General features: G+C 40.8%; 3 protein-coding genes across 4 annotated transcripts in view; 2 read left to right on the plus strand and 1 right to left on the minus strand.

Annotated features, from left to right (window-relative positions):
• large1 (LARGE xylosyl- and glucuronyltransferase 1) overlaps positions 1–24,734 on the minus strand; it is a 115,867-nt gene that overhangs the window by 23,448 nt on the left and 67,685 nt on the right. The window lies entirely within an intron of this gene.
• LOC117757429 (tubulin beta chain-like) lies at positions 15,915–17,627 on the plus strand. The gene is made up of 5 exons (XM_034578593.1): positions 15,915–16,003; positions 16,224–16,468; positions 16,589–16,911; positions 16,997–17,341; positions 17,474–17,627. Exons 1-5 carry the CDS (start codon positions 15,943–15,945, stop codon positions 17,619–17,621), a joined length of 1,122 nt encoding a protein of 373 aa, XP_034434484.1. The 5' UTR covers positions 15,915–15,942; the 3' UTR covers positions 17,622–17,627.
• On the plus strand, positions 19,312–23,971 carry LOC117757428 (tubulin beta chain-like). 2 transcript variants are annotated; one of them, XM_034578590.1, is made up of 8 exons: positions 19,312–19,420; positions 21,538–21,612; positions 21,782–21,890; positions 22,117–22,227; positions 22,485–22,729; positions 22,850–23,172; positions 23,258–23,602; positions 23,735–23,971. In XM_034578590.1, the coding sequence occupies exons 2-8, from the start codon at positions 21,556–21,558 to the stop codon at positions 23,880–23,882; spliced, it is 1,338 nt and encodes a 445-aa protein (XP_034434481.1). In that variant the 5' UTR covers positions 19,312–19,420; positions 21,538–21,555; the 3' UTR covers positions 23,883–23,971. The 2 variants fall into 2 exon arrangements, with proteins under 2 accessions (XP_034434481.1, XP_034434482.1); XM_034578591.1 differs by lacking the exon at positions 19,312–19,420 and having other exon boundaries at positions 21,517–21,612.

Genomic DNA, 24,734 nt, shown 5'->3' on the forward strand with positions numbered 1-24,734 from the left:
CCACTAGACATTAGGTAGAAAAAAGGACAGGGGGTGGGATGAAATAAAGAGGAAAGATCCAGAAGGCGAAGGGACGAGAGGGGAGGGATGTACGTGGGCTTCAGGGTGACAGATTATAGAAGGCATGCTGGGCAGAGATAAAGGTCGAGGAGATAGGCATTAGGGAGGAGATAGGAACCCTGAGTGCGGGCATGGGTGTAGAGGTGGCAGCTTTAATGAAGGTTGTAAGGAAGATTAATGAGAGCCTATTGGAGCAGGCGGCCTTTAGAAGGGCTGCAAAACAAAGACCAAAGATCTGCCATCAAGGTGACGACTGAGCAGGACAATTAGAGCACAAAAACAATACACTGCCCCCTTTTACTGGGAAACACAGGTGACTCAACTTTAACAAAAAGGCCATAATATCAATGCTAGCAGTGGTAGGAACAGAATTCCCCTGCAGATCCCGTCTGTTTATATTCTAATAAACAGTTTTATGATGGTTAATCATTTTTATTATAATGAAGTAATAACACTGTGTGATTCATTACAGTTAATGACATTTTAATCGCGTTGGAATTTCATCAATTTTTCCCTGGATCACATGCAATTTCAAATGTCACAGGGAAAGAGCTCTGTCAGTTGGGTGAAAAAAAATATGGTAGAGCAAAAACAAACGGAAAACAAAGCAGAACCCCCAATTGTCACTGAGTGAAGTACTGTGTACACAACTACAGTGAGTGCAGTGTGTTGAAACAGGAGGTGAGAGTGTTAAATACGGAGGTCTCGACATCTCACACAAGCACATTAATGGAAAACGTGAACGCAAAAGTCACAACACGGCTGCAAATCCACAACACGACCACAAAAACCACACAACTGAAACGCAATCACAGCGGAGGCGAGCGACCACAGATGTTGACCATGAAATGAGCACTGCTGCCAAGCTAGCTGTCATTTGTGAAAACCCAGTCAAATCAGTCGCCAGTTAAAATGAGATGCTGGTCTGTTTGAGGTGTTATGTACCGTAACACCTCAAATAGACAAGCATCTCATTTTAAACAGCTGCTCACTTGACTCGTACATCCAGGACTTGAAGACAGTAAGCAACTCTGCTTGTTTAACTGTCAACACCCATGGCAACTCACTTCCATTGAGGTTGTGTTTCCAATGTGTGGACTTTGTATTTTTCATTAAACGTGCCTGTGTGCCACCGCAGTTAAATGTGCAAGATGTCTAACCTTCCTTATTTGGAAGGGACAATTTGAAAGATGTGAGAAATTAACTCGGCGAGTTCAGTTACAGACAGATCTAAAGGCCAGAGCTAAAAGGGGAACACATTTCCCGGTGTCAGGGTTGTGTTTGTGTCTCCAGAGAGAGCCCTGTGAAGTCTGATGAATGGCCTCAATATCATTTGAGTTAGTGTCGGCTGGATGTGAAGACTAAAAGTTTGAAAATGCAAAGTCTGGTAGTTACAAAGATCCTCTGTCGGCTGATTTTCATCTCTGCTCAGTGCTCCAGCCGACAGTACTTATCCCCCAATTTAATACTCTCACGATACTTAGTTACACATTTGATATGTACTGTGATTTATTTACAACAGACTCCATTACAGCATCAGTACAATAATATCCTTGCCTTTGCCTTAAAGCCATGCTGATGAAAAAATATATTAAAATAACATTACATACATACAGTAGGTCATAGGATTCTACCTATTGGTTAAATAAAGTACATATCTAATAAGCGTGGTGATTAAAAGAAATTATGTGAATCAAAAATTTCCCCCACCCCGACTTGCAAAACACACCTGTTAAGTGTTTGAGCTGCATTATGAGTGATGTAAGTGCCAGGATTTGACAAAAGTAAAACAATATCTTAGGTTATGCTGTATCGATTTCAATTTCAGTTTTATTTTATTTAAACTGTTCATTGTGAGCCCAATTATATTACAGGAGTACAATGCAGCATCTGTGGAGTACTTTGAAACGAAGCCTGAAAGCCCCCCCCTCGGGCACTGCTCACTCTCTGCTGCTGAGCTTAGGGTCATTTTGTTGGGAGTCACGAGGTCAGAGTTTTGATGCCAAAAAGTAATACTGTGGATATTCTACAGTCAAACACAGTCTAATCTAATATTTTAAAAAAAAGACACATGTGAGCTGAAACAGTGGTGCTCTGAAGTTTTTGATATCATTTATACATAGCTTACACATAGATTTTACGGAGTTAGCGCCACGAAAAGTATGAATCGATCCAGAAAGTGGTCGAGCTCTAAAGGGATGAACAAATAAAACTGGATTGACTCCAGCATGTTCACCGGCTGCTCTCTGACTGTGCCTGTCTGCTGTTTGCTGCTGAGCAGGTAGTGAACAGTGGGTTTTTAGAGACGTTTACACTGAAAACAGCTGCCTGCCCTAACCCTGGACCCCAACCCCAACCCTGCTGCTGTGGCTGGAAATAAGACTGATGAGTGCAGAGTTTGCACCAAAATAATGAGCTGACTGAGCCCGGGAAAACTGCACAAAGCTTAGAAGTGTGGAGTTCTCATGTGGATGGGCAAGTAACAATTAAAATACTTATAAAGAATAACTTGAAAGCATCATTCTCCATGGAACTGTTTCTGTTCCAAAGAAGCAAAATGAAAAGGTTAGTGTGATTAATGAACGGCTGTGGCTGAGTGCAGGTTGTGCACTATGCAGAAGGTCGGCGGTTCGATCCCCCATTCAGCACACTGAAGTGTCCTTGGGCAAGACACTGAACCCCAACTTGCCCCTGACATCTGTGCCAGCAGGGTACGAGTGTCTGATTGAGAATGTGCTGCACAAAGATGCCCTGTATGAATGTATATGTAAATGGTTGAATGGCAAAACTGTAATATGTGTCATTATTTTGAAATGAACATAGAGTGTTGATGCATTTTTCGGCTTTGACAGGACTATTATCTTCCTGATAAAAATGTGCGACTAAATCCAAACGTTCAAAATGATAAAAAAAACTGTGTGTGACTGACCGTGAAGCCTTAACCCTCCGCTCCGTCATATAGTCGGTTTCCAAGTGAGAGAGCCATGACAGGCAAGAAAACAGAAACTAAATCAATACAGCTCCACTCTGTTTCAACAAAGAGGAAATGTTCTGCTCTGCAATAATCTACCTCTGGATAATATTCTGTCAAAAATGGCAGATTTTTCACACTCGTCTCTGTATTCAAACAAAGCTGTCAGCGGCATTCACTGGATATTCGATACAGATTAATTCAAATTATACTGTTTAGCTGTTATTGATCTATAATTTATCGACAGGCTACCTGGCCTGTGAGCCCCTGAGGAATTCAAGCCAATACCTGCTATTTAGCAACTGCAGTCTGGGTAGAATGTATTACAGAGGTGGACATAATTGGATGTACGCATGTCCCACAAAGCAAAGACCGCACACAGCAAACCTCAGGGCATCCACTCCCAGCCTGCTGGTGGCTGATGCATGTTCCTAAATGAACTGTGGCAGGGCACCAGGGGGATGAGAGGGAATTCTTTACTGCGGTGTCAGTGGTGCTGATTTAGAAAGATGGATGTCAGGGTCAGCAGGCCAAACATGCACTCTTCACTCCGACTACGCATCCTCCTCTACTGCTACTCGCATGGGGCATCAGAGGTACACTCGACATGTGAGAACTGAGAATTCTCTGTCAGCGATTATGTAACAACCTATTTATGTCTGGAGGTATTTGCTGACCTGGTCACATACCAAGGCGGGATAATGTGAAAAATCTGTTGTCCAAGCTCTTGATTCCAAGTAAAACTAGTGAATAGTTTGTTCTGACGTAACACACTACACAGTGGAACAGTTTGTTGCAGGGAATATCTCTTATTTCATGTTATTTTACATAATCATCTAAAGTGTGGGGACATTATTGACTGAAACATACGTTGGAAATTATTTTTTGGAAACAGCTATACAACGACTATGAGACCTGCACAGTTTAATTCATCAGATATTCCATTTGAGCAGAGTACAATTTTTCACATTCTATAAAAACAGCACAGTATGCTACCACATCAGAAAGTAGTTTCCAAGAGAGTAAACATCACCTTAACTTTAAGTTTTGATTTGGGGCAGATCTAAGATTTCTTCCTAGATCTGGGGCTATAAAGAGGCCACATTTTACACAAACGCACCAATGTTCACAATCCAAACACAATTCCTTCTTCAGTAAAGCACTTCCTGGTTTGCCACTAGCTGCTGTGAGCAAAGACACACATATTGAATAGATTTGGCAAATCGTTCCCTGCTAAAGCGCTGGTGAACAAGCACTTTTAAAATAACTCTTTAGAATTTCCGATTTATTGCATTTTAAACTCAGGTGCGTAGGAAACATATTATATACAACAGCCTTTTTTTTAATATAACATAAATACTAATTAAATACTGAAGTGCCATTTGTGACATTTACTTGTCTGTACAGAGAATAGTGACAAGACCGTGTTGCTTCTAGTAAAACTTCCCATCCTGCTGCCAGAGCTGGACATCAATATTGGACAAATTAGACAAACCACACACTTTGTTTCAATGCCAATGTTTATTTAGTTGTATTACCCCTCTCTCCACACGGCACTAAAACAAATATACACTACCTGCATTACCACAGAATATTCTAATATTTTGCAGTAATATACTAGGTCCCTGCAGTAGCACTTAATCGTGTATGGGTAAGTGGGTAAGTAGGACAGTTGGGGTCGGCCGATGTGTCAGGTGTGATTGGCCATTCTGTTTCAAAGCCCAGGGCCTTTTAATAATAAATGAAACATACTGAGCTTCAGGGAGAAATGGGAATGAGATTGACACGACTTGTGCGTCACAATTGAAGGCTCATACTGTCGACCCTGAGATATTCCTGACTGGGTCCAGTGAAAGCCAACTGCCTCCCCTTCAGTTCCAATACTTCACAGCAGATAATGTCCAATGTGTGTTTAACTGAGAGAAACTGAGCAGCAGCCAATCTGACCCACAACGTTTCGCTGTCTCCCACTTACGCCATCTCATTTTTTGCTAGTCCGGCCTTGGGGGGGGGGGACAAATGTGAAACATTTTGTTCTTTGATCGAGAGAAAGTCTTTATTCCATATGTTCACTAAAAGCTATTCAATCTATAGGGTGGGCCCAGTCCAGTGTAATGGGCATGTTGTGTAACATGTCTCACCCTTCAGCCACAAAGATACAACATTTGCATAAAATGTGATATCTGAAACATATTTAGTCAGAAACTAAACTGTTTTCTCAAATTCACGTCATTCATGATTCTAATAGATGAATAAAGAGCAGCCACAGTGCCCCACTTTTAATGTTCAGTGGTCACAGTGGAAAACATGAAGCATCCTCAGACTGTAGACTTAATTTAGTTGGACATAATTGACTCATAACACCAGAGTAATATCAGGACATTTTACATGTCTTTATGAAAAATGTTAAGTTCAAAATGAGTCCAAATTCAGAATATATGGTGGAATATTTGAGTGCAACTTAGATAGTTAAAATGCACATGTTGGTGGTGAGAAAGCTCAAAAACAAAAATAAATGTGTGTTTTAAATCTCACAAAGGACATTTGGCTTTCTTATTAAGTGATACGCTTGATTCCTGGCATTCATGATTGATAAAGAACCACCACCAGTGCTCCATTTTCAATGCTCAAGGGAAAACAGTGAAGGAGTCTCACCCTGCACTACAATCTGTAACCTCCTTCTGTCAGTTGCTGTATGTATTGTGTATACTAAGACTGAATTGATATTTTATGTACATATATAGTCAAACCTAGAATTCCTGCCTTGCAGTTGTACGCCTGCAGCAAACAGTCAAGTTTCAGTTAACACCCATGTCTTTCTAGGCACATGTAATACATTTAGAGAAGAATTTGGAGATGTTATGGTACTAGATGTGATAGTAAGCGTAATAATCCTTGAGCTATGGCCAAATGTGAAGCCACTGTGATCCATGCAGTTCAATATTTGAGTCAAAAGTGAAGAAATGTCCTCAAGCCATTCCATGAGGCATTCATGAGGCAAACAAAAACAGGTTTTGCGAGGACACAGGTACCTTTGACATTTAACCACCAAATTCGGATCAGGTCTTCCTTGAGTCGAAGTGAATGTTTGTGCCAGATGTAATAACAATTCCTCTGGTCATTCCTTATAAAGCGCGTTCACAAAAGGTAATTTGACCGACAAAATGTATTAAGTCCAGTCCTTTTAAGTTATTCACGAGATATTTAGTAAATGATACTAAACATGTCTTTTGTGAGGTCACAGGGATCTTTACCTCTGACCACCAAAATAAAATCATTTCATCCTTGAGCCAATGCCTAATTCGAAGGGATTTCCACAAAGTGTCCTGACATGATGTGTTCTTGAAGGTGGGATGGAGGCACAGAAGGACAACCTGAAAAGCACGATGTGTTGAGCTGCAGCTTTGCAGAGGCATGAAAAAGGTCAGTGAGACTCTCAGAAGTTCTTCTTTGCAGTTTCTAAGCTCCTGAGTGGGCGGCCTGGTGCATGTGTGTGTGTGTCTGTGTTAGACAGCGGAGCCACAGCCAAACTGACCTTGGCCAGACAGCGTTTTGTTCGTGTCGGTGCTGTTATCCACTTGTTCATCAGCTAAACTTTTTGGGCTTTATTTGAAAGTTATTGTTTTCTCTAAGTTGTGGGGATTTTGAGTCTCCAGTGTACCTAACCTGCAGTACACCGCTAACTACTGCAGCACCTGTACAACCACATCCGAGTTTTAAATCGGACTCAAGTAAGCAGCATTTTTCATCAAATTTAATCATCACTTACGGCCTCATTACCTAATGATACATCGCTCCTTTTTTCAAAACAGACATTTTGACTAGTCAAGGTAGGAAAAGCAAAGGTGTTACTTACTTGGTCAACAGAGTATCCCCCTTCTATTTAATATTTGCCAAAGTGAGTCAACATGAATACCTGAACGAAAGCTGCAAAATGGAACTCAGCCATTCATCTTGTTTCGTGCACCTGTGGTTTTTACATTACTGTGACACGTCAAACTGTCTTCTGTGAATGAACAAACCACATTTTCTTTTCTGTTTAATTTTCGTAATGTCCAGAGTGACCGCATGAAGCCTTAAAGCTTAGGAAAAGCAACAGGTAAAACAAGAGGCTAGTTAGTGAGCTGACAGGACAAAGCAACTCACTTCCTCTGTCCCAGGGCCCTTGACCACAAAGTGATCAGCTAAAAAGCATTTCTATCCCATGAGGATTGAACTGCTGACAAAACAGCTAAGTGATGTCTCATGCTCTTAGAAAACTGTAATACACTTAAGTGTTCTTAATTCAAGGACAGGTAGCTTGGACGGCTACACTGCCAAAGAATCATCTGCCATTAGTACCGTTGATTGCATTTTGCCATGGGATGAGGGAAAGCATGGTGTCATAATGTAGTGCAGGATGTTGCCATGGTGACCCACACACTATCCACATTAGCAGAACATGTTTCATTTGGGTTTAATGCATATATCTTCTGCGCACACTGACTATCATCCTATTGAAAATTGTTCAACGCACAAAATCCAGAACCAACATTCACACTCTGGAAATTCTCCCTGCAGATATAGTCAGATCAGGGAGTAAATCTAAGGATGCAAGACGACGATTGAGTCAAAGAATTTGAAAGAAAGACTCTGGAGACATTTACTCTGGAGACAATCTACATCTGTGAAGCCTTCCATCATCAATAACCTGCACACTCATGTAGATTCCCACACCCCTCCCCTTGATCCTCTCTGGCTCTCTCTCTCTCTCTTTCCTGCTCATGTTCTTTTATGTTTAAAAATTCAACAGTGACCAGGGACATCCGCTAACAAATATCGACTGAATAAATATGTTTTTTAAAAAAAAAATCATATTTGCATTGAAAGTGGTTCTTGGAGCAGCCATGGAAGCTGGGATACTTCACAGCTATAACTCCATGGTACCAGTCTTTCTGCTGTCAAAAGTCTTTCATAGATCCAACGTCTTCTTTACACTTTCATGATGGTATGTACATCTCTCTGTTTCAATGAACCCTCAGCATTACCTGGAGACAGGCCTGAGACCCATCTTTGGTACCAGTATATCGCTACTTTAATGTTGAAATCAGTACCCAATATTATACAAATTCAAACTAAATGTCTTGATGCTGCAGAGTGTGCTGCATTGTCCTTAAGATGGCACTAAAGTGAAGCTCGTGGTGTCATGAGGGTCTGCAATGGAACGGGATCATCTTCTGTGGAGCATCTTCCATACGGATTTGCATATTTCTTGGAACTAGGAACCTTGGAACTTCAAATCTACAGTAAATGACATGGGAGTCATCCATTATTGCTTATGGGGCCAAAATGTGCAAATGTGCTTTGTGGAGAATTGTTAACTGTATCTCACCTGCAAAGGTAAACTTAATCATGAATGCATGAAATGATCTGCAAATGTGTGTGAAATGTGTGTAATCAAAAGACAATATAAATAACCATTAGAAAGGGAAAGTGTAAGTGTCGTAAAAAACATCAGTCTGAGGTGTGAGGTATAAACCTCAGCTCATTTGGCTGTTTTTTACATGTTACTTTAATGGATGGAGATCTGCAAATCTGTCCATAGATCAGTTTTTTTCATGGCCCTGAGCTGAAGCTAACAAGCTTCACACTGTGAAGTGTGTAACGAAAGCCTATACCATTCTTCCAACATGCCACAGGAGATGTGGTGCTTACAGGCAACCAGACAGCAGTTTAATCTTCTATTTGTTGAGCAGTAAGAAGGCTGTTTTTTACCATCCAGTTATTAGCTCATGAAAGAAGAAATTGTAAAACGTCGACTCTTTAAAACTCCCTGGGAAAATAATAATTTCAGTAAATTAAGTTCTCTTCAGGTCAGTGAAATGTTAAGAAGTGAATCATCAATTTTTTCAGATCCGAACATAAAAGCAGGCCAGAATGAATTGGCATTTGGCCCTCGCTTTGAAGTGTGAGACTGCTTCCGATTGAAGTTTGTATAGTTTGTTTCCTCTTCTCCTCACTTTCATCATTCTTTTAAACTTTTACAAACTTGGGGGTGACCTGATAACGCAATTGTAAGGGCACATACCACATGAACACACATGCTCTGTGAGGCAGGTCCCTGGTTTTACTCCTGGTCGGCCAGATGTTTTATGACACGTCAGTTTCCTCTTCGGTCCCCTACATTTCCTGTCTTTCTCCAGTTTCTTCATCTAATAAAGGCACAAGGGCCATTCAAAAACTACTTTTGTTGATGTCCACAATAAATGAGCAATTTACACTGCTGATCATCTAAGATAGTCCACCCCTCCATCTGTACCGCTTATGCTTCGAGGGTTGTCGGGGGCTGGAGCCAATTCAAGCTGACATTGGGCGAGAGGTTGCCAGCGTAAGGCAAGGCCAAAACAGAGACAAACAACCATTCACTCTCACTTTAACACCACTGTCAATTTAGAGTCTCCAATTAACCTAACTCCTGTTTGCATGTCTTTGGACTGTGGGAGGAAGCCAGTAAATCCACATAGACCCTGGCTAAACTGGGATTCCAACCAACGTGCCGCCAAGATAGTACCTGGTTAAATGAATCATATACCGTATAGCTGCACCATATAGTATATGACTTCTCCTTGAAGATGAATGTTATGTGGAGTAGAAGTGTCCAGAGCATTAACAGCTCATTCAGCAGAGGTTGAGGTGCAATGACCTTTGCCACCCGGGAAAGAAAAGTGTGGAGGAAAAGCTCCTGTTTGCAGCAGTGTTGCTCCTGGGGCTGAATGATGCTAGATGGGTTACAATTCCAATCCCAAAAGTGAGGGGCTTGTTCCAGCTCAGCAGCTCTGTGGAAAGACTTCATCACACCAGAGATGGGCAATTATTGTTTACGTCAATCAAAGTGATATCAAGCCCAGTCCCTGTTCACTGATAAGGTTCCGTTTGCGTATGGGTTAGTCTACTATCTCTGCCTCCGTTTCTGTTTGTGTCTCACATCATCTGAGACAATTGGGTGTAAGTGGTAGATAGCAGAGATAGAACAAAAGAAAGTAGAAGCTGTGTGACTACTGGTAAAATGGATTCTTTGACACTATTGTCAACGTGTCATCGGCTCTTAAAGCATGATATTTAACTGTGTGATCACACCGAAAGATATGAGGAAAGGAAATGGCTGGCAGCCTTTCATTTCACAGAGTCTCGATGATGAGAAGCAGCAACGGGGACTGAATTGCCAGCGCTCCGAAAAACGAGTCAATGTCGACCCGAGGATAAATCACATTACCCTCAACATGCTGATACTGCAACCAATTTCAGATAAGGATTTGATTTTCTTCCAGATCAAACTCTTGATACATGATTAGAGGCAAAGAGTTTGAGCCCAGGTTTTTCTATTAAAAACACAGACGCTGACGCTTGTAACCATGCTATATGTGTATAAAAGACTTTGTGTGGGTAACACCAGGCATTACTCCTCACCTGGCTGGTGGGAATTGAAGTAAAGATAAATGCTGCCAAATGCAGAGAAGTGCTTGAAGGAAAAAACTGGCTCCATCTTTCAGCATGACAATGACCTGAAGCACACAGCCAAGAAAATGCTGGATTGGCTTTGCAACAGGTTCCTGACTGTCCTTGAATGGCCCAGCCCAAGCTCAGACCGAAACTATACAGTATACATCACAGCTGAATACAGCCCTGCTCAATAGAAACCTAGCTACACATGAAAAACTGAATTATTTAACTGTTCAAAAATGAATGAAAGGTCTGTAGTGACAAACTGTGACAAAATATGTTGTATGTTCACATTTATTTTTGAAGACACATTTATATAAAATAAAATAATATACATATATATATAAATATATATATATATATATATATAAAGTAATATATGTATAATTTTATTTTATTTAATCTTTGTTTAATCAGGCAGTTACATTGAGATCAAGATCTCATTTCCTGAGATCAAGCAAACAATTAAACACGAGCAACACAATCAAATAAATTAATAAAAACAGTCACAAGATTCATAAGAAAACATCACCTCGTAAAAACTTTAAATCCCCAAGTGGAACACAAGACTGTCGTTTGAGGGACGATTGTAAATCCTTCCACTTAAAAAGGTGCACTGTAACTAAAACCAGTTTTTCCAACATCGGTGGGATGTCTAAGGGTGAGTAGTTACTGGATCATGTGCTGTATGTACTGGTTTTAAATGAGAGAAGAGAGGTTAGGTAATTTAGGTAATTACACCAATCAGACTGATGATTCTCTCCAAGAGATCTTTGCTGGACGGGTTGGGTTTCTCTACATTTCCTTGTATGATAACGTGGGTTAGTTGGGATTTACTCCTCCCTCTGTCTTTGAGGTTGTTCTGGCCATCAGCAGGAAATTGGCTGATATGAATCGGTCATCAGCTTCCACACTATAAGCATATTGTGTATAATACACACATATGCTCACTTGGTCTCTCTCTCTTCCAACTGTTCACACTAACCTTGCATCACACAAAAGCTTGGTGACCTCACATTTGTTTGGCTTCTATCTCACGTCTGCCTATTAAGAATTTCTTCAAACCGTATTTCAGAAAGTGTTTAATGCAAAAACTAAACCTGCTTAGTTTTGTGTGTCTAAGTGTTACTTTGCAGGAGTTTGGTGCAGATCTCTAATAAGAGAGTGGGGAGACCTCTGTGGATGTGCAGGGATTTTAAAAGACATTTAAATAGAGAAAATCCATAGATGTGAGCTGGCTCACAGTCGAACAGTCATCTGCTATGGTTGTTAGTAGTAACGGCTGTGATTTTCCTACTATGACAAACCTAAATTTCGGCTGTGAATCAGGCCTTTCCTCTCTGCCCACCAGAGCAATAACCCTGATCTGAATTTATTTTTTATTCATTTGAGGTTGATGATGTTTGAGAATTTAATCCTAAACTTAGTTTACCAGATTTGGCTTCCATTGGCAGGAATTACTGCTGTTATTTTGTTCATTTAGTCACAGGGTGATTATTGTTGTGAAACACACATACGAAACTTGTCCAGGAGCGCAGTTAACCCCAAGGTGTGGTGTTTATTCTTATCAAAAACTGTATATAGATATGCATATGATGATAATATCCATTTCATATCTTTTTATTTAAATCAGTGATGGAGGCCTGTTATGTGAATTTTTCCTCTCTCACATCTGACAGAACAGGCAGCAAATCTGATAATGTTCAACATCCTGATCCTCGTCCATTATATTCATATGGTACCTAGTATAAAAAAGCATCCAAACAATGCAATGAATGGAGATGGGTCTCTGTTTTTCCACATATTCTACAGAGTGTCTCAAAGACAAATGACCAGAAACCATGCAGTTTAGGACATGACCAAATATATGTCGCTGTGTGCAGGAGCCTGCATCGACCTCATCTCGGGTCAAAGTCTGGCTTTATCTTAGATAATCTTATCTTATGAAGATGGTGCACTATTTCAAACAGAACATCAATGTGTCAAATTCTCTGTGTGATAATTTCATCTAGGTCGGTTTCCCATGTTAGTCATTATGAGTTGTCAATCAGCTCCAACCACACAACGTTTACACAAGCTAGCTTGTGGCTAATCTGTTTTATCCTCTCTGTACAATGACAACACGGTATTAATGCGATAAACAACTGATATTAAAACACGTATATTCTTTTTTTGTTTGTTTTGTTTCTGCTCATATGTGGTTGGTACAGACTAATTTACCAAAAATTATTATAGGGGCCTGAATAGAATAAATAAAATAATCAGTCACTGATTTGATGGGTTGATTCAGACACTTATTATAATTGCGGAATTTTAAATGTTAAGTACAAAGAAGTTCCTTCATGAATTTAAAGTAACATCAGTGTTAACTTAATCCGCTAGGAAGAAAAATGGTCTACAAGAATATAAAAATGTATAGGGTTAGGGGGTTAGGTATTTGAATTTCATTTTGGATTGACCTCTGAAGATTCCTACAGATATCTAAAGTTGAGAAGTTATTTAATGTCACAAGAGAAATGGAACTCTTTTAAAGAATTCCCTATCTCCAAGGGAAACCTATTAGTTAGAGTAGTGGAAGAAGCGGCAGGAATATTGTGTTACAAATTTCCAAATGTCTTCAATCACACAGGAAATACGAAGGATATGAAGGAGAGAAAGACGAAACATGGGGATATATATATTAGGAGTTAGGAGGGACAATAATATTTAATAGCCCACTCTGAAAATAATTAAATTGGACACTAAAATTAGATAAATAAATGAGGTATTTTAACTTTCATTGTTATAAAATTTGATAAAACAAAAAAAAGTGCTGGAGAGATTTCAAACAAATTGGAGATCAGATCTTTTTCTAATTTTCCTAATCTCTATCTTGCTGGTTTTGCTGTCTAAAATGAAGAAGGCTCCTCTGATGACATATCATCTTTTATGTAGCATCTTCTATGAGGCATAGTATCCTTTGATGACATAGCAACTTCTCTGTGGCATAGGCTCCTTTAATGACATAGTGTCTTCTACTTGACATAGGCTCCTTTGATGACATAGCTACTTCTATGTATCATCTTTTATGTCTTTAAAGAAGCCTTCTTCATTTAGGAGCACTGGATTCCAAGACACACCCAAAACTCCAGCTTGATCGTATGGAACATAGTCTAGGTCATCAGCATCAGAGATTTCAGACTCAGAATCAAGACCAAGGAACTACCAACTAAGTACTATTATATTTCGAGTTTTATTTTGTTGATCTAGCTATGGTTAGCTAGCTAGAAAATAATATGTCAACAGCTAGTTAGTATTGAACATAAATATCTTGTTTTTGATACAACAAATCATTATTTTCTTTTTTACTTTCTTACTTCATGAACAACATAATTTTTAATCACATGGGTCAAAAATGACCCACAAAGTATATACTGTAACATACTGAATTCTCTACGGAACACCTGCAATACATTTCACACAACTGCTTTTGCTCTCTGAAATGAAGAAGGCTCCTTTGATGACATAGCATCTTCTAAGTGGCCTAGGCTCCTTGATAACATAGCATCTTCTATGTGGCCTAGGCTCTTTTGATGACATAGCATCTTCTATGTGGCCTAGGCTCCTTGATGACATAGCATCTTCTAAGTTGCATAGGATCATCAGGGTACCGCAGCATCCGGGCCCGCACACCAGGCTGAACCTCAGAGACAGTTTCATCCCCAGGCCATAAGACTTTTAAACTCCTCCAATCTGCCATAATTCCACTAACTCTGCACCTTAGCATATTTGCACTATTGTTTTTTCTTTAGGTTTATATATATATATATATTTTAGATGTTTATAGATATAGATTTATTTATTTTTATTTATTTATTTTTATTATATTTTATATTTATTTTATTCAATATTTTTTTTCGCTTGTGATATTCTGAGCATTGCTAGGAGAGCCTGTGACCCAACCATTTCATTGCCAGCGACTGATAAATGTAAGTGTGCATATGACAATAAACTCTTGAATCTTTGATGACATAGATGTCTATGTCATCAAAGATGCATGGCATAGACTCCTTTGATGACTCCTTTGATGACTATGTCGTCAAAGGAGCCTTATTCATTTGGGAGAGCTGGATTCCAAGACACACCCACATCTCCAGCTTAATCCTGTGGAACATAGTCTAGATCATCAGCATTAGAGATTTCAGAATCCAGAGCTGGGAATTTCCTATTAAGTATATACTGTTCTATTTCGAGTTTTACTTTGTTGATCTATCTATGGTTACCTAGCTGGAAAAGAATGCCAAAAGCTAGTTAGTATTGTACATATTTCTCTTTTTCACTATAAATGGATTGTAACATAACACTATTTCATCTAGATCACAATGAGGGAGATCCTGCATCTACAGGCGGGCCAGTGTGGCAACCAGATCGGAGCCAAGGTTTGAAAACACGTTTTAAAAGTGTAGCAGAGCAAATGTTAAATTCAGATTCAGGCTGCTGAATTAGCTTACTTGGCCTAAAAGCTAATGATAGCCCGTGTTAAGTTTGACTTGCTAGGACAGGTCATGCTAGTTATCTGGCGAATTAAACCCCTAACGTTTCTTCTCCTCCAGTTCTGGGAGGTGATAAGCGACGAACACGGCATCGACCCGTCCGGGATGTACCATGGAGACAACGACCTGCAGCTGGAGCGAATCAACGTCTACTACAATGAGGCAACAGGTTAGCACCATTGTGCCAAAGCTTTTCTAGCCAGAGTTAGATCTAATTTCCACAGGAGTCAATGTAATTAAATTCCACAGGAGGGTTGTTATTTCCCCGACCATCCAGCAGGGGGTCCTAATCCCACAGGCTGTCCTGACACGCCTTCATAGTTACTGTCACCGTTTCTATGATACAACAAATCAACAAACCCCAGCTAACAATGTCAGCTTTAACTTAACATTTATTAGACTGCACTTAAGGGAGTGATCGAAATCAAGACGTGTTGTATTATAAACAAATATAAATCAACAGGCTGCAAAATATGAGGGATTAAAGTTGATTTATAAACCACTGTTGCAAACATTTCACTCTGTGCTTCTTTGTCTTGCCATTGAAATTTTAAAACGGTGAATTACACTTGTAAAACGCCTTTAACACTATTAACTTGAGACTTGAAGTTATCATTTCACTTGGACAGTATGATGACTTTCAATCACTAGACAGAATTAAATACAAACTATGTAGTAGAGTTGAATGTGTTGACCTTAATAGAGTTTTTCCTCTCTTCAAAGGGCTACGTATTTAATGACAAAATAGCAGTGATGAAAAAAGGGAGCGATCTTTAGTTGTGTATTATTTTCTATATCAGCATTGTGTAAATTGTCTGTGTATTCATATTCTTGTACCCGTCATCACCAGGTGGGAAGTATGTGCCTCGTGCAGTGCTAGTGGACTTGGAGCCAGGAACAATGGACTCTGTGAGGTCTGGTGCTTTTGGCCAGATCTTTAGACCAGACAACTTTGTCTTTGGTGAGAATATAAATGCAAATATTAATTTGCCTTTAAACACGGCCTGACAAAATTGGCTTCATTTGATCTTTATAAATCTGAAAATGAGTTGCTTTCCACAATTCTGCAAGAGTAAAAGAGCCTTTAGTTTTACTTCCAAATACTATGAAGTCATTGTAAATAGATCAGGAATGTTTTTCTATACAGCTGTGATACAGGTCTGTATTTGCATGTACCACAGGCCAGAGTGGAGCTGGTAATAACTGGGCTAAAGGCCACTACACTGAGGGAGCCGAGCTGGTGGACTCTGTCCTGGATGTGGTGAGAAAAGAGGCAGAGAGCTGTGACTGCCTCCAGGGCTTCCAGCTCACACACTCCCTGGGTGGAGGCACCGGCTCTGGCATGGGCACGCTGCTTATCAGCAAAATCCGAGAGGAGTATCCTGACCGCATCATGAACACTTTCAGCGTGGTGCCCTCACCCAAGGTACACTTCACTCATTAAAGTGTTATCAGATGTTTGTTGCTCTACCTGTTTCCTCTGTGCTTTAATGGTGTTCCTGCTTCTTCCCTTTGTCCCCTCTTTCCCTTCACTCTCCCTCTCCAGGTGTCAGACACAGTGGTGGAGCCCTACAATGCCACCCTGTCTGTCCACCAGCTGGTGGAGAACACAGATGAGACCTATTGCATTGATAATGAGGCCCTGTATGACATCTGCTTCCGTACACTGAAACTCACTACACCCACCTATGGTGACCTCAACCACCTTGTCTCAGCCACCATGAGCGGGGTGACCACCTGCCTGCGCTTTCCCGGCCAGCTCAATGCTGATCTGAGGAAACTGGCCGTCAACATGGTGCCCTTCCCCAGGCTGCACTTCTTCATGCCAGGCTTTGCCCCCCTGACCAGTCGGGGCAGCCAGCAGTACAGGTAGGGAGGCAGGATTCCGTATCAGACCAGGAAGTAGTATTTAAAAGTATTTTGAATCTGACTTGAATTATCTGTCTCTTTCCAGGGCACTGACAGTTCCTGAACTCACCCAGCAGATGTTTGACGCCAAAAACATGATGGCAGCTTGTGACCCACGCCACGGGCGCTACCTTACTGTCGCCGCCATCTTTCGGGGCCGCATGTCCATGAAGGAGGTGGACGAGCAGATGTTGAATGTGCAGAACAAGAACAGCAGCTACTTCGTGGAGTGGATCCCAAACAACGTCAAGACAGCCGTCTGTGACATCCCTCCCCGCGGCCTCAAGATGTCCTCCACTTTCATTGGCAACAGCACAGCCATTCAGGAGCTGTTCAAACGCATGTCAGAGCAGTTCACTGCCATGTTCCGCCGCAAGGCCTTCCTCCACTGGTGAGTGAAATAAGACTGATGTCATGACAGTGGGGAGAAGTTTGTGTTCTTGTGCTGACCTGTTATTACCCAGAATTCATACACTAACTTAATGCCCATCAGTAAGTATTTACTTTATGTCCATTGTTTCAGGTACACGGGCGAAGGTATGGACGAGATGGAGTTCACAGAGGCTGAGAGCAACATGAACGACCTGGTGTCTGAGTACCAGCAGTACCAGGACGCCACTGCTGAGGAAGAGGGCGAGGGTGAGGAGGAAGGTGATGAGGAGGTGGCCTAAACAACAGCCATGACCTGTTTCTTACTATGCACAAGTTTAGGGCTTGGAGACAACGATAAAACTCAAAATTAAACTTTGTTTAAAAATTTTCACACTCTTGCTGTTTCCTTCATGTTTTGTGCTTTTGATTTGTCTTGGAAATGGTGTGCCTTTCGGCATTTAATACATCTGGTTATCAAAATAAAATATTGAATATTAATATTAAAAATATTAATATTAAATAATAACTTTAATTGATTAAAGTTACCTCGGGGCACCACCCTTCAAAGGAAGGGAAAAGATAGCCAATTTATTGATGAAGTCTCATAAAAGTACTAACTACAAATTTGGAACTCTGATTAACAATTAAATGAATAACTATAACCAAAATTACATATAGATAGTTTGCTAAATTGAAGGATATAGAGTTCTTCACAGTGTAGAGGTTGGCAAAATTAACACTTATGCAACATTAATAAAAAAACATTTGTGAAAGAAAAACATTTATTATGAAGATAAAAGTATAAAAACACAAATTACTAACGGTGTACTTATTATATAAAGATGTGTATGTCAGTATGCGTGTGTGTGTCTGTGTCTGTGTCTGTGTGAGTGAGTGCGTGCTTTCAAAATGGCGGCAGGCCCCTATGAGGGTAATAAACCATCCCCCCTAGTATGTTTACGACGATGTAGCGGGGGTCAGAGAGATGTGTGAAGAGATATGAGTGTGTGTGTGTGTTGGTATTAGAGAAAGTTACTAGATGCATGCAGAGAAAGACTGTGAAGAGCATAACATCACTAACATTAACTTTCAAATAACTTAACCAAAATATCACAGTAACACGAATAAAACTTATAAACATCACACGGAATCGAATAAACAGTCTTTGCTTAGCCTAGTATAATTATTAAGCCTAGTTGTGTTACCAGTCCATGGAAAGCATGCGTATTTGTGTATCGGGAGAGGAGGGAAGCGATTCAGAGAGCACTGAGAGAGGGAAAAAAAAAGTTTACGAGAGTTCAGAGACGGCTATTGAAGATGGCCACGGACGACTTGGTTCCGACAAAAAACAGCACTGGATCTTTCATTTGGCAGTGGTTCAGATTTCGCGAGTAAGACTTTGAACAAAACACTTCTCTGCAAATATATGCTGCCAAACCATTGCCACAAGAGGTAGCAGTACCACAGATTTGTTTCACCACCTGAAATGCCATCCACTACAAAAGAAGAATGCCTCAATCTTCGCATCTCCACATCTCCACCCACACCAAATAAAACGTTGAATGAAAAAGCCCGGCAGCAAATTATTCTGGCTTCTTCATTTGAATATCAATCCCATAGGACAAAAACAAGTCCAAAATGGAGAGTGATCACGGCCGCACTAACAAAACACATCGCCAAAGACATGGCCCTGATTAGTGTTGTGGAAAAGCCAGGATTTAAAAATCTCATAAAGACACTTGACCCAAAGTACGATTTGATGGTCGCAAAATTTTTACATAGAAAGCACTGCCAGAGTTGTACATTTCAGTAAGAGAATACGTGACCTACCAGCTAACAGATGTGACCCACAACTACGGATCTGTGGTCCAGCAGAACCTGTGAGCCTTATCTCAGGTTAACAGTACATTACATCGAAAACTGGGAGTTGAAAAGTTTGTGCCTCCAAACAAGCTTTTTTTCTTCACGATCATACAGGACAGCTTATTGCACAAGGGCTGCAAGATGCTCTCATGTCATTGGACTTTTCAGACACTCGACAAGTGTGCATCACCGCAGATAACGGGTGAATAGCTGTGGGCCTGAATAAGTGCGATTGGTGAGTATTTGTATCGGTTTGCCTCCCCCTGATGGGAAAATGATAATAAGGTTTCTATCAACAACGGTAAACATAAATAAGACAAAATTTCATAATTTGTTACATTCAATTAAAAACTGTGAGTGTATTTTTAATGATTGTTTAATACAGTTAAAAACTATATGAGAGCATTTCATGATTTTTGTGTCCGCATAATGCACGTATATAAAATATAAATATTAAGTATATAATATATGTCAAGCATATATTGCCAGAAAACTTCGTTTAAATAGGATCTAAAATCTGTCTAAGATCTGTAGAATATATATAAAAAGAATAATTAAAAAATATATTTTGAGAGTTAGGCTGAGTGACTGGATGTTGGATTTCTTTACAACGTGATTTTATAACATTTTAAATGTTTTTTTATTTTCAGAGAGAAGCATGAAATGCCCGTGCAGTTGCTGTTTGCAAGAAGATTGTGAACAGTTTCTCATTCAGTTGGAAGAGGAGGCCGGACCTGGCCACAGCGCAGAAGGAGCTAAATATCCCTGCCACCAGCTGATCAGTGAGTCTCCCACCGGGTGGGGATCCCGCCAGGAGATGATCGAGCGGGTGCTGGAGCAGGAGCGAGCCATTTCTCAGGTCTTGACCTCAGACAAAAAAACACGGCATTTCGTTCTAACCTGGTAAGACCTGGAATACCTCGAGTCAGTGCACAAGGCTCTAAAACCCCTCGTCGAGTTCACTGATGGTCTATCGGGTGAGGACTACATCACAGTGTCCTATGTCAAGCCTGTGCTTCATCTCTTTGTACATACTGTATATCTGTATATACAGTACTGTATTCTCTACAGAACACCTGCTATACATTTCACACAGCTGCTTTTGCTGTCTGAAATGAAGAAGGCTCATTTGATGACAGCATGACATAGCATCTTATATGTGGCATAGGCTCCTTTGATGACATAGCATATTCTATTAAGCATTTGATGACATAGCATGACATAGCATATTCTGTGTAGCATAGGCTCCTTTGATTACATAGGTGTCATCAAAGGGCATCAAAGGAGCTGTCTTCATTTAGGAGAGCTGGATTCCAGGACACACCACAACTCCAGAGACCAAGAGATCAAGACCAAGAACTGCCTAATAAGTATATACTGTTCTATTTCAAGTTTTATTTTGTTGATATAGCTATGGTTAGCTAGCTAGAAAATAATATGTCAAGAGTTGTTAGTATTGTACATGAATATCTTTATTTTGATACCGCAAATCATTATTTTCCTTTTTTCTTTCTTACTTTATGAACAAACATACATTTATACATAGACATAGTATATAGTATATATAGTATATACATATAGTATATAGTACATATAGTATATACAGTGTGTAACACCTGCCATACATTTCACATAGCTGCTTTTGCTGTATGAATAAAGAAGGCTCCTTTGATGACATAGCATCTTCTATGTGGCATCTTCTATGGGGCATTGGCTCATTTGATGACACAACGTCTTCTATGTAGCATCATCTACTGTATGTGGCATAGGCTCCTTTGATGACATAGCATCATCTATGTGGCAAAGGCTCCTTTGATGACAAAGCACCTTGTATGTGGTATAGGTTCCTTTGATGACATAGATGTCACCCTTATATAGATGTCATCCAAAGAGCCTTTTTCATTTAGGAGAGCTTGATTCTAAGACACACCTAAAACTCCAGCTTGATCCTCTGGAAAATAGTCCTGGTCATCAACATCAGAGATTTCAGACTCAGAATCAAGACAAAGAATTGCCTATTGAGTATATACTGTTTTATATCAAGTTTTATTTTAGGTAACGCTAGCTACAAATATATAATGTCAAGAGCTAGTTAGTATTGTACATATTTCTCTTTCTCACTAGTAATGGATAATAACATAACACTTACATGCATCAGATGTGCAAAAGCAGCTATGTGAAATGTATGGCAGGTGTTCCTTCGTGTATGACCCATACAGTAAGGGTCATTTTTGACCCATGTGTGTAAAAGTGACCAATCATATTCACTGTTTGATTTGAATGACAGTAACTTGCTCCAATTGGGTTCATCTGCATTCACAGAGGGGAAGAATCTTTCTGTCAGTCCGCAAGCATTTCATCTAGACCACAATGAGGGAGATACTGCATCTACAGGCTGGCCAGTGTGGCAACCAGATCGGAGCCAAGGTTTGAAAACAAGTTTTAAAAGTGTAACAGAGCAAATGTTAAATTCAGATCAGATTCAGGCTGCTGAATTAACTTACCTGGCGACAAAGCCTGTGTTAAGTTTGACTTGCTAGGACAGGTCGTGCTAGTTAGCCGGCTAATTTAACCCCTAACATGTCTTCTCCTCTAGTTCTGGGAGGTGATAAGCGACGAACACGGCATCGACCCGTCTGGGACGTACCATGGAGACAACGACCTGCAGTTGGAGCGAATCAACGTCTACTACAACGAGGCGACAGGTTAGCGCCATTGTGCCAAAGCTTTTCCAGCTAGAGTTAGATCATCTAATTTCCACAGGAGTCAATGTTGCAAAGTTTACTTATAAACCACTGTTGCAAACATTTCAAGTCACTCTGTGCTTCTTTGTCTTGCGAAAAGGGAGCGATCTTTACCTATGTATTATTTTCTATTTCGACATTGTGTAAATTGTCTGTGTATTCATATTCTTGTACCCGTCATCACCAGGTGGGAAGTATGTGCCTCGTGCAGTGCTGGTGGACTTGGAGCCAGGAACAATGGACTCTGTGAGGTCTGGTGCTTTTGGCCAGATCTTTAGACCAGACAACTTTGTCTTTGGTGAGAATTTAAATGCAAATATTAAGTTGCCTTTAAACACGGCCTGACAAAATTGGCTTCATTTGATCTTTATAAATCTGAAAATGAGTTGCTTTCCACAATTCTGCAAGAGTAAAGGAGCCAGTCATTTTCAAAATATGCATTGCTCATTGCAGTAAAAGGAGTTTTACTTCCAAATACTATGAAGTCATTGTAAATAGATCAGGAATGTTTTTCTATACAGCTGTGATACAGGTCTGTATTTGCATGTACCACAGGCCAGAGTGGAGCTGGTAATAACTGGGCTAAAGGCCACTACACTGAGGGAGCCGAGCTGGTGGACTCTGTCCTGGATGTGGTGAGAAAAGAGGCAGAGAGCTGTGACTGCCTCCAGGGCTTCCAGCTCACACACTCCCTGGGTGGAGGCACCGGCTCTGGCATGGGCACGCTGCTTATCAGCAAAATCCGAGAGGAGTATCCTGACCGCATCATGAACACTTTCAGCGTGGTGCCCTCACCCAAGGTACACTTCACTCATTAAAGTGTTATCAGATGTTTGTTGCTCTACCTGTTTCCTCTGTGCTTTAATGGTGTTCCTGCTTCTTCCCTTTGTCCCCTCTTTCCCTTCACTCTCCCTCTCCAGGTGTCAGACACAGTGGTGGAGCCCTACAATGCCACCCTGTCTGTCCACCAGCTGGTGGAGAACACAGATGAGACCTACTGCATTGATAATGAGGCCCTGTATGACATCTGCTTCCGTACACTGAAACTCACTACACCCACCTATGGTGACCTCAACCACCTTGTCTCAGCCACCATGAGCGGGGTGACCACCTGCCTGCGCTTTCCCGGCCAGCTCAATGCTGATCTGAGGAAACTGGCCGTCAACATGGTGCCCTTCCCCAGGCTGCACTTCTTCATGCCAGGCTTTGCCCCCCTGACCAGTCGGGGCAGCCAGCAGTACAGGTAGGGAGGCAGGATTCCATATCAGACCAGGAAGTAGTATTTAAAAGTATTTTGACTCTGACTTGAATTATCTGTCTCTTTCCAGGGCACTGACAGTTCCTGAACTCACCCAGCAGATGTTTGACGCCAAAAACATGATGGCAGCTTGTGACCCACGCCACGGGCGCTACCTTACTGTCGCCGCCATCTTTCGGGGCCGCATGTCCATGAAGGAGGTGGACGAGCAGATGTTGAATGTGCAGAACAAGAACAGCAGCTACTTCGTGGAGTGGATCCCAAACAACGTCAAGACAGCCGTCTGTGACATCCCTCCCCGCGGCCTCAAGATGTCCTCAACTTTCATTGGCAACAGCACAGCCATTCAGGAGCTGTTCAAACGCATGTCAGAGCAGTTCACTGCCATGTTCCGCCGCAAGGCCTTCCTCCACTGGTGAGTGAAATAAGACTGATGTCATGACAGTGGGGAGAAGTTTGTGTTCTTGTGCTGACCTGTTATTACCCAGAATTCATACACTAACTTAATGCCCATCAGTAAGTATTTACTTTATGTCCATTGTTTCAGGTACACGGGCGAAGGTATGGACGAGATGGAGTTCACAGAGGCTGAGAGCAACATGAACGACCTGGTGTCTGAGTACCAGCAGTACCAGGACGCCACTGCTGAGGAAGAGGGCGAGGGTGAGGAGGAAGGTGAAGAGGATGTGGCCTAAACAACAGCCATGACCTGTTTCTTACTATGCACAAGTTTAGGGCTTGGAGACAACGATAAAACAATTCCGACAATTTATTCAAAATTAACTTTTAAAATGTTGACACTCTGCCTGTTTCTTTCATGTTTTGTGCTTCTTTGGACTTATTGTTTTAATAAAAATGGTTAACATACACAAGTGTCAGGAAATTCTAGTCCTTGTCTTATGTTATAATCCACAGACTCTTACCTGTTCACCAAGTCCTGTATCAGTTTGAGTCGATGTATAACAGCTCGGTCCATTCATTGCAGACACCTGCTGACTGCTCTGTCTGCTCAGTGGTGGTGTTGTGCAGTAATGTGAATGATCACCCTCTGTTTGTTTCTTGTTTTTTTCCAGTTGCAAAACCTGGATTTATGTTGAATTGTATTCATGAGTTTTGTTTGGTCCAAACGCCCCCTTCACATGAGTCTGACATAAATCCCTCCGCACTCTTGGAACTCTCAGACACATTGCATCAAAGACATTATTTAGAACAGGGGTCGGCAACCATTTTCTTGTTAATTATTGTGCCATAACAACTTTTTTTTTGAATATTAAGTTATATTATTGAACCACGTCAATATTTCCAACAGACATGCCATTTTATTCCATCCATATTGGCTATACACTTTAAAAAAACATGTTTATCTCATTATGATTGCAATAATAAGTTTGTCATTAACCCCACCAACCACACTCATATTCAGATTTGCGAAAGCTTGCTTCAGTCGCATGGTTTTTGACAGTGGCAAAGACTTATTCTCCCTCGTCTGCCTGATCTTTGAAACTTCTTTCGTGCTTTGTCTCAAAGTGGCACTTAACACCGGACGT

The sequence above is a fragment of the Hippoglossus hippoglossus genome, chromosome 23, assembly GCF_009819705.1.
Source record: "Hippoglossus hippoglossus isolate fHipHip1 chromosome 23, fHipHip1.pri, whole genome shotgun sequence".
Classification (NCBI taxonomy): Eukaryota; Metazoa; Chordata; class Actinopteri; order Pleuronectiformes; family Pleuronectidae; genus Hippoglossus; species Hippoglossus hippoglossus.

Coding starts and splice junctions, on each gene's coding strand:
- LOC117757429 (XM_034578593.1), top strand. CDS start 15,943: ATGGACTCTGTGAGGTCTGGTGCTTTTGGCCAGATCTTTAGACCAGAC. Junction 16,004..16,223: donor ACCAGACAACTTTGTCTTTG/GTGAGAATATAA, acceptor CATGTACCACAG/GCCAGAGTGGAGCTGGTAAT. Junction 17,342..17,473: donor CGCAAGGCCTTCCTCCACTG/GTGAGTGAAATA, acceptor CCATTGTTTCAG/GTACACGGGCGAAGGTATGG.
- LOC117757428 (XM_034578590.1), top strand. CDS start 21,556: ATGAGGGAGATACTGCATCTACAGGCTGGCCAGTGTGGCAACCAGATC. Junction 21,613..21,781: donor GCAACCAGATCGGAGCCAAG/GTTTGAAAACAA, acceptor CTTCTCCTCTAG/TTCTGGGAGGTGATAAGCGA. Junction 21,891..22,116: donor CTACTACAACGAGGCGACAG/GTTAGCGCCATT, acceptor CGTCATCACCAG/GTGGGAAGTATGTGCCTCGT.